Source organism: Fomitiporia mediterranea (genome assembly GCF_000271605.1).
Source record: "Fomitiporia mediterranea MF3/22 unplaced genomic scaffold FOMMEscaffold_17, whole genome shotgun sequence".
Lineage (NCBI taxonomy): Eukaryota > Fungi > Basidiomycota > Agaricomycetes > Hymenochaetales > Hymenochaetaceae > Fomitiporia > Fomitiporia mediterranea.
In genome coordinates this window covers 602,274-612,732 of record NW_006760402.1, presented here as the reverse complement: position 1 = coordinate 612,732, position 10,459 = coordinate 602,274, and the positions used below count along the sequence as shown (strand labels likewise).

The 10,459-nt window shown below is 34.5% G+C and overlaps 1 protein-coding gene across 1 annotated transcript; it reads right to left on the bottom strand.

Moving 5' to 3' along the window:
• Positions 1-675: 675 nt before the first annotated feature.
• Positions 676-1,525, bottom strand: FOMMEDRAFT_162061 (uncharacterized protein; the record flags this gene model as incomplete). The annotated part of the gene is made up of 4 exons (XM_007271484.1): positions 676-741; positions 818-1,014; positions 1,135-1,321; positions 1,385-1,525. The coding sequence occupies 4 exons, from the start codon at positions 1,523-1,525 to the stop codon at positions 676-678; spliced, it is 591 nt and encodes a 196-aa protein (XP_007271546.1).
• Between the last annotated feature and the right edge of the window lie 8,934 nt (positions 1,526-10,459).

The following is a 10,459-nucleotide window of genomic DNA, read 5'->3' as shown; positions in this document are numbered from 1 at the left end:
AATGTTTGGCATCATTTCCTTTGCTTTCCTACAACATACTGTGTTTCTTTGGTACGTTCCAATGGGCTTTGCCTTTGTTTGTTGTAGGAGTTTCCTTCTCCTTCTCCTGATACATTCTATTGAATCTATACGTTTTCTTGTTCAAGTTGTCAATGTCTATCTTGCAATGGAAGGGACTAACTAGTTTACTAGTATATATCAATGTATCTAGTCTATTTGTACCTTTGAACGTTCTCTTTGCCTGCTGGAATGAATCCTCTCAATGCAGGGTAATGTTGCAATGCCTGAATCCTTGTTGGCAAACTGATTTCTCAGTGTTCGCCTCTATTAATTGATTGACTGAATCCTCAAAGCTAATTGCCTGTTCTCTGTGAACTCGATTGCTAAAAAGCTTGATAGCAATCACCTGAGTGCTGCTGCTAGCTAAATATATTTGTTTGCTGTGAACTCGACTGACTGAACCATCAATGTCAATTGCCTGTACTTGACTGCTCGAATCCTCAATGCTAGTCCTCTGAGTACCAATGCTAGCTATTCTTATGATGAGTGGACTTCCTATGATGTGCTTCTGTCTAACTATATGTGCTTTTGCAGTACTCATTACCTGTCTTTCTTGTATGCTAAGTAAAGTTGAAAGCCTTCTGCCTCTGATAGGTAAGGTCTTATATCTCATGATCAGGTCTTCAGGATGCCTCCAATCTTCTGTGATTGAGGTCTTACCTCCTGGCAATGCAAGGGGTTCTTTTAGACTAGGGCACCATTCCAAAATCACTGTTAGATGCTCTCTAGCAACATACTTGCTCTTGTCAGTCAATACCAATGGATCCTTTTCGTCCTGGTATGCAAGCTTGCTTGTGTCTTTCTTGTCTCTTGTACGTACTAATTGTTCACTTGCATGATTGCTCGATTCCTCGACTGCAATCTGATGGTTCTTTCCTGAGACTTTGCTGGTGAAAAGCTTAACGCTGGTCTCATCCTGGGTGTGGTTTGCATGCATTTCACCCTTTGCACTACCTATATGCATGTTCATTCGCTCAGTCTCTGTTCTATGTACTGCTATGCAAATGTAACTATGGTATTTCAGTAGTAATTGGTCTTCAGGTTGCATCCAGCCTCTAAGAGACAATGTCTTACGTCCTGGTAGATCATCAGTGTGCCACCAGCCTGCAATAGATGTGGACTTATCACTGGATTGTGATTGGTTTTGCCTTAAGCCCACAAGGGACAAGGACTTGTGCTTTAGGACAATGGTAAGGACTTTGTTAGACGAATATGAGCTTACTGGAACAATGAGGTTGCCTTTCAGCATCGAAATCACTGTCTTGAGGTAGGAAGTAGTGCCTAGGTAGTTTAAATGTCCAGCATTTGTGTTAGCACTACTCACTATGTTCTCTAAACCTGGATATGTGTGCTCAGCATCTTCAACGTTGTCCTTGGGAAGGTCCTCGCAATGTCTAGGACATTGAACTGTATCAATAGGGGTTTTTGTTGCAATCAGGAAGCGTTTCACTATGCTCCAGATCATTTTCGCTCACTGGGGGCCAACCAGTAAGTAGTTGCTGTCTCTCTTTACAAATCTCTTTCAAAACTCACTTGCTCTTCGTGCCAGGCAATGAGACAATGCCAAGGGTTGATCAGACCCTAGACAATGCTCACAACCCAGCAGGATCGATGGGGATTGATTTATACAGTCAAAAATATGTAAGGATATGTAGAATAGCCTTACATGAGGAAGATTCTCTTCTTTACCAGTGCACTCAATACACTGACTGGGGTAATCAGTAATCGAGCGTCGAGAAGGGGAAAAGAATCCCCTAACCCTTAGCCCGAAGACTCTTTATATGCAGTTACACGTGTAGTAGATACAAGTAGGCTAACTAATAACGAAAAAAGCACCTACAAGCACCCACAACACCTTCATAGCAAGGAGCGTGCTTGCGCACACTCAGCACAAGAGTGCAATCGTTACAAAAGCTATATTAGAATGGTCTAGACCTCTAACAAAGAGGGATATTAGGAAAATACTAGGATTCTTTAATTTCTACAAGAAATTTGTAGAAGATTATTCTGGGAAAGTAAAACCATTATCAAGTTTACTATTACAGAAGAGAACTTTTACATAGGGAGACACTCAAGAAGCCTCTTTTAAAGCTATAAAAGAAGCATTTGCTAAAGTACTAATATTAGTAAGGCTAAACCATGAAAAGCAGTTTGTAGTAGAAACTAATGTATCAGACTTTACATGCTCAGTAATACTATTACAAGAACAGGAAGATAAAGAATTACATTCTATAGCTTATTATTCTTCAACTTTTAGTAAACAGGAAAGAAATTATGTAGCACTAGATAAGGAATTATATACTATTATAAAGGCATTAGCAAACTGGAGACATTATTTGGAAGGAGCCAAGCATCAAATTAGAATAATAACTAACTAGTCTAATTTGAAAACCTTTCAAAACAAAAAGCAATTAAACAGGAGACAAGTAAGATAGGTACTAGAACTAAGCAGATACAATTTCAAAATAGAATACAGAGCAGGCAAGAAAAATAGAGCAGATGCACTCTCTAGAAGACCTGACTATGAGCTGGAAGAAAAGGACAATCAGGAAATTGTATTACTCCCTCAGGAAATGTTCAAAGAGTCAGAGATACATATTAAAACAACAACTATAGAAGAAACTACAGAAACAGACTTAGGAACTAATTATAGTAATAAAATACTGTTACTAAGGGAAGGTAAACAGGAGGAAAAAGTCAGAATTGTTTAACAATATTATGATAGTGTTATAGCTAGACATCCAGGACTCAGAAAGACTTTGGAATTAGTAAAGAGAACATATTATTAGCCAGGAATAACTAACTAGATAAAAGAATATGTAGATACTTGTGTAATATGTCAAAAGACAAAACACAAGAGAGGAAAAATACAACCACCATTACAACCATTAAAAATTCTAACAGGACCCTAGGAACATGTTACAGCAGATTTTATAATAGGATTACTAATTACACAAACTGGTAAAGATGTAGTACTAATAATTGTAAACAGATTTTCAAAGATGGGAATCTTTATCCCTTGTAAAAAGGAAATAGATTCTAAAGAAACAGTAAAGTTATTCATACAACATGTTTTCTCAAAATATAGGTTACCTTTGAAAATAATGACAGACAGAAGACCACAATTTGCTAGTAATTTCACTAAGCAAATATGTGTACAACTAGGTATTAAACAAGCATTATCAACTGCTTACTATCTAGAAACAGATGGACAAACAGAAAAAGTAAATTAGGAACTAGAACAATATCTAAGGTGTTATGTTAACTACAGATAAGAAGATTAGGAGGAGTTTATCCTAACAGCAGAATTTGTATATAATAATAAGTAACATTCTGCTACTAAACACACACCCTTTTACCTAATATATGGAAGACATCCTAATATGACTTTTAACTATAGAAAGTCAAATGTGGAAGAAGCAGACAAATACTTAGAGGAAATAAAGATAGTACAAGCAAATACTAAGGAAGTAATAGAGAAATCACAGGAACAAATGAAAAAGTATACTGACAAACACAGAGGAAATCTTCCAGAATTAAAGGAAGGAGATTTAGTTTTACTAGATAGTAAAAACTTAAATCTAGTAGTACTAACTAGAAAATTGGCAAATAGGTACATAAGACCATTTGAAATAGAAAAGCAAATAGGGGTAGTAAATTATAAGTTAAAACTACTAGAAGGGATGAATATTCATCCAGTTTTCTACTCAGGATTGTTAATACCTTATAGAGAAAAGGAATATCCAGGAAGACAAATGTATACTAATCCAGACCTAGAGTTAATCAACAAGGAATAGGAATACACAGTAGAAAACATATTAGATAGTAGGAAGAGGAGGAACAAATATCAATATTTAATCAAATGGTTAGACTATCCAGACATAGATAATACTTGGGAACCATTTAGAAAAGGATTAACTAATTTAGTAAAGTTAATCAGGGAATTTCATATAAATCATCCAACAGTAGTAAAGCTACTACACTTAGAAAACTGGTTAACAAAGAGACTAGGGCATAGTTTACTAATAAGTAAAAGAATACTAGTTAAGGAACAGGATACAGGAGACATGATCCTACAAGAAGAACAAATGTGGAAAGATTGGATGAAAAGGAAATCAGAGTCTTTAGAATACTTTAGTATTCTAGCTTCAGATTCAAGTACAAAAGAAATTAGAGAAGGGTTAGAAAAACTTTAGCTGAACAACAAACCTACTACAGAAAACCAACCTCTAATAACAAAAAGGAGACAAATTAACAATTACAAGAGATAGCAACCTCAGAAAAAGAGAAAAAGTACTTAGAACACAGAATCTGAAGAAGACAATAGTACATATTATATAAAAACATTACAATTAGAAGAGGAACATACTAATTGTAAAGAAGAGTATAGTAAAATGAAGGAACACAATACTATACTAGAAGATTCTATTATACAACAACTTGAAAGACAATAGTAAATACAACCACAATTCACTCAAGAAGATATAAACAATATTATGGATCCAGACAGGATACTAAGAGCTCTTATTAAAGAAATAAGACAAAAGTACATAACAAAGTATGAAGAAGCAGAAGCTGTCAATAAACCATAGGTTAGAAGAACATGAGAAATAGTTATGAGTGCTTACTTTTTGAAAGTAAAAAGTGAGGAAGACAAGAACTTCTTAAGGGAAACTATTAAAAAGGGAGTCACTCCTACAGGAGGAGATAACAGACTCTGGATAGAGTAAAAGGTATAATAGTATAAAGTCCTGAATAGAACTCTAAACTGTTCCTACAAGAATTCTAAAAGAACAGGAATATTATAGTATTATGTCCTGAATATGACAGTAAACTATTCCTATAATAGATCTTAAACAATGAGAATATTATAGTATGTAGGTCCTGAATATGACAGTAAACTATTCCTACAATAAGGAAAATTGTAGTAAGGTAGCTCTTAATTGAGTGAGTTAAGTCCTGAACAGGACACTAAACTGTTCCTATAATATATCTGAAGGTACTAGATTATTATAGTATAGTAGCTCTTAACTGAGTGAGTAATGTCCTGAACAAGACATTAAACTATTCTTATAACAAATCTGAAGTACTAGATTGTTATAACAACATGATTTGAGTAAATCAGAAAATTACTCCTAATACAAGGATAAAAAGGGTATTAGTATATTATATGTCTCCTCTACACTCACAAGAACATATAATAAGGTGCTCTAAACACACCTTCTGAACAGAAGTAAAACTAAAGAGGGTAACTAAACTGGAAACTACAAACAAGAGGGAATGACTTCCCACCAGTTAAATTTAGTCTTTAGAGTGTACTATTTCAGTCAGGGAGTCTGAATACTAGTCAAGCTAGAGCTAGCTAGTAAAGAACTGAGAGGCAGAGGACACATCAGTCCATATTACAGACTGACACTGAAAGCAGAATTATAGCAACTAAGATAAAAGTAGAAGCCCTTTTAATAAGTTAACTAGTTACAACTGTTAAAAGGAAAACTATACTCACAGGTGTAGCTCTCACTTTTCAGCTATAAAAGTAGGCTATAAAAATTAGCCAAAATGAAAGGAAAAGGCATTTATATTCACTTTAATATAGAATACAACAGAGGCAGACTATAAAGGAAAAAGTATCTAAAGGAAAAGATACTAGTATAGGACATACAAAACAAAGGAAACAGAAAGGGGGGAAGGACACAAATCCTACCCAAAATTAAATCCCAGCCCTATCAATTATAAAGCAAGTATTTTACAATAGTAGTAATACTGTTCAAGAAAGTATTACTTAGGAGGGACTAGATGTTAGGAATTGTAAAATACAGTAACTAAGTTTGGAAAAGCTTAACTTAAGACTTGGAACCAAGTAGTTTATATACAAAACTCTATTAGTTACAAGTCTAGAGATTGGCCAGATCAACTAGGCTACCTTTATTGTCCTACTTAGTAAGAACTCTAGCTCAGCATTATTAACCTCTAATTATTACTAATAGGTGATCAATCTATTAGTAGAGAGAGGGGACAGGAAGGAGTAGGTACTAAGTCAGTTAGGAAAAGGTAACAAAACCTAAGGACAAGGTCTTTATCTCTCTAAGGTTAAACACATACTCTAGCACAGTATTACTTAATAACCTTAACTAAAGACAAGTCATTTAGAATGCTTGTATAGAGAGGGGATCTGGAAAGAGTATAGTGTTCAGAGCAAGAAGTATAAAGGAAAAGACTAGGAGAAAACCTAAAGAGATAAAAGGAAAATATTATACTTACTTGAGGAGAAACTATATAGCTAGCTAGGAACACTTTGTACAAAGACAAAGGACTATTAAAGCTAGTAAAGAGCCAGAGCCAATACTCTAAAGCTCTATACTTAAAGAGGACTAGTACTAGTGAAGGAAAGGGAACTGAGAGCTCTAAGGAGAGACTATAGGAAAGTAGTCTCCTTTATACACTTTGCCCATATAGATAGAAAAGTAATAAAGTCATAAACATGAGGACAACATGAGGACAACATGAGGAATACATGAGGCAATCTAGAACTTTGATTGTAAGTTCTATGATTGAATACAGAAGCACAAAGATAAGGCTAGAAGTTAATAAGGATAATTGTCTCCTAAACTAAGTCTATTAAAGAAGACTTAGAGAAAGATCTAGAACATTAGTTGTTAGTTCTAGAGTGTACATAAGACAATCTAGAACTTTGGTTGTAAGTTCTAGGGGTAGTACAGAAGTACAGCCTTTTATATTACAGAAGTCATAAGGAGTCATTAGAAGTCATAATACTCTACCTTATAAGAAAGTGTATTACAAAACAGTGTACAGGAAGTACAGGTCAAGTCAGACAGAGTTATAAGAACAATAGAGAGCTCTACTTTATAGGAAAAGTATTACACAGCTTACACAGTATAACTAGTTAGGAGGACTCATAAGAAGTCATTAGAAGCATGAGAGGAAGTATAAAAGACATAACAATACAGTAAAAGAGTTATTAGAAGATTAATCTAGAATACAAGAAGACACAAACTAGTGTTAACAGATTAATAGAAGACACAAACCAGTATAGTATACAGTCTAAAGGATTAGCCAGCTCCACTTTATGGGAACAATAGTGAAGAGAGTTACTAAAGTCACTAGAGTAACATTACTCTAACAAAAGGTATATAAGGAGGCCAGTTTGGCCCTCAAAAGATAGTTTTATCAACTTAAGTTACCTAGTACTTAGAAGTACTCTACTACTAGTCTACTAGGCTACACTTGTAGCTTGACTAAAGTAGGACTCCTCTACCCTCTCACACTACAAGTCTACAAGTCTTACCCTCTATACTCTATTCTGTTACTATTCCTAAGGATTAGGACTGGTAAAGTAAGTATATCTAACAAAGAAAACATGAAAAACAGTGTATTTTCACTATAACTCAGTCAAATCTTGCTCAAATTTAATAATTAAAGTATCTATTTGAAGCATATTTAAAAAACATGAATTTATATTAAATAGTTACTGAATTCTGTACAGAATTGAGTGAGAAATAGTTATTTTTTTGTTTTGTTTACTTTTGTGACAAAAAATAATGAATCATCAAGTGTGACAATACTTATGAAAAAGGCAGTAAGGTAAGGAAAGTATAAACTTGACATAGTGTAATGTGACAGACTAACCTAATTTGAATACAAACAATAATAGCAAAATACAATACTCAGTATCCTAAAAATGCAAATTTGAGCCACATAGATATATTCAGCTTAATCTAACCTACAAAAGTATGTTTTTGATTTTTTAAAATATTGAGATTCAAGTGAGTTATTTCCAAAAAAAAAAACTTTTTTTTTGGTACTAAATGTACAGAAATGCAATTTGGTGAAATTTTGAATTTTTTCCTGAAGATTTTTGCCACTTCAGTTAAATATATATTATATAATTATTTCCTTATATAGAACAAGTGCCTGATGAGTAATGTACATTTGATTAGTAAATAGAATGAGGAATTAATGTTGATGGAAAATGCACACAATACAAAGGTTTCAAGTGTGCTAACAAATCAGTACAATCAGTATACTACTGTTAATAAATTCTGTTTAACTAGCCAGATTTTCAAGCTCAAAAGTCTGTAATTGAAGAATTGGTAGAAGGCTATAAATACAAGACAGTTTTTTATCCTAAATTCCATTGTGAATTAAACTTCATTAATGTAAGGATTTGATTTACTAGTTTGTATTTTATTATTACTACATTACTGATTGTGTCAGATTATTGTACAGTAGGACCCACAAGCACATATATTCTCATTGTAGTTAGTTACACTTCCTCCTCATGTATCTACACATGTATACTCCTATAAAAGACAGTATCAACTGCTGGGTAAAGGGGATTCTTTTCCCCTAACCCCTTGCTTGAGTACTAGGTTATCCTAGTCAGTAGTTGAGTGAACTAAGAGTAATTAGAATTCTCTTGTGAGGAACAGTGAGTTTCCTTACATATTTTTGACTGTACCCACCTAGCATCAAAACACCTTGCTAGACACTGAGGAACTGAAGGGTCTGATCAACCCTAGGTCTCCCTCATCATCTAGTACCTATCAGGAATTTTTAGTGAGTAAAGTTATGATTTTCAAGTAGAAACAGAGACTACTTACTAGATTGGCCTCTAGTAGGTTCACAATACTTTGGAACACTGTGGAACACTTCTGGAACACATTAACACATATTAATATGGACTAGTGCTGGATATGCTAGAGGTTCACATTGATTGGATAGGTCAAGGACTAGGCATCCATGACAGTAAAAAGGAACAAACAAGTGTGTATCAAGTTTACAGACAATGGACAACAAGATTACCCATTGGTTATTAATTACAATGTGGCTGCCAAGCCTTGACAGACAATTCTCAGAGGGTACCCAAGTCTGGATATCAATACTAACATACTAGAAAGTAAGTCCTTGTCCCTTGTAGGCTGGAGGCAACCTAATGAACTTATTCCAGGTGATAAGTCCTTGTCTACACAAGGCTGGAGGTGCCCTAATAAACTAGTACATACTAATAACATAGAACTAAGGTATGTAATTGTACCAGTACATATAGTTAGTCAAATGTGTACTGTAGAGTAGAAACTAGTAAGTACTCACACTACTAGGCTTGCAGAAATAGCAAATAGTAGTACAAAGAGTAAAGATGCTTAGGTGATTAGATTTGAGGATTTGTTCAATTGAGTACAGAAGGTCAAGTTTGAGGATTCAACTTACTGAGTACAGGCAATTAAGCTTGAGGATTTGCTCAATCAATTTCAGGCTACTGAGTTTGAGGATTCACTTGATAGAGGACAGGCAATTTGGTTTGAGGATTCACTAAGTTGATATAGAGAGCTAACAGCAAGCATTGAGGAATTTACAAGCTAGTACAAGAGTTACAGAGTGTATATAGTCAGTATTAGTGAGAGTGTAGATAAGTATCCAGTGAGTACACTTACTTTAGAACAGAAACACATTAACAACAGTAATGTAGAGGGTAATGAGACACCTAAGACCCTTTTAGGTAGTAAAGAAAGTAGCCAGGACTCAAAGGACAAGAGTAACAGACAAGGCTAGGAGAGCCAGGCATTGGAATTACAGAGATCTGATGAGGAACAAGATTTCCAGAAGGCAAGTAAGACCTTCAGACACATTGTAAGAGCCAGAGCAATTGAGATAGACATAGGACATGTCAGCCCATTCTACAGTTTGATAGACATTGAAGATTTGAATAAGAGAATGTACAAGTTTAATAGAATGTATTAGGAAGAGGAGAAAGCAACTCCTTCATCAAACAAGAGCAGACTTGATAGTATAGTAACAGAAAAGTGTGAAACACTTCAGGCAGGCTATAGAACAAAAGCTAGACATGCTAAGGTACCTACAGACAATAGAGATCAGAACTATCAATCTAAAAGTGTAGAAGAAACACTCAAGAGTCCAGACAAATGATCACATTCACAGAAAGTAAAAGGAAAGTGTAAAGTAAAATGAAAACACAAAACATAAGGAATAGAACGAAAACCAGAACTGCTAGACATTCAATACAATTGTGAAATCAATTCAGACTATCTAAGCAAAACAGACATTGTATTGACAGAACAGTACTTTGAGGATAGCAAAAGTGAACACAAATTGGAACTATAAGGATCAGTACTTGATTCAGAGGGTAAAAACCAAGTATACACCTACAAAATCAAGTGTTTAACCTTATACATGGTAGATATCAACTATACATTGTACAGGAGCAATGTACAGGACTACTACAATAGATACAACACTTTAGCCAGGTCCAGGAATAAGAGAGAAAGTGAAATACCTGGATATATACAGTCTTACATAGAAATACTAAGTTTTTCAGGACATTAGAGTATCCCTTGCAAAAATAAAAGGAACAAATGATTCT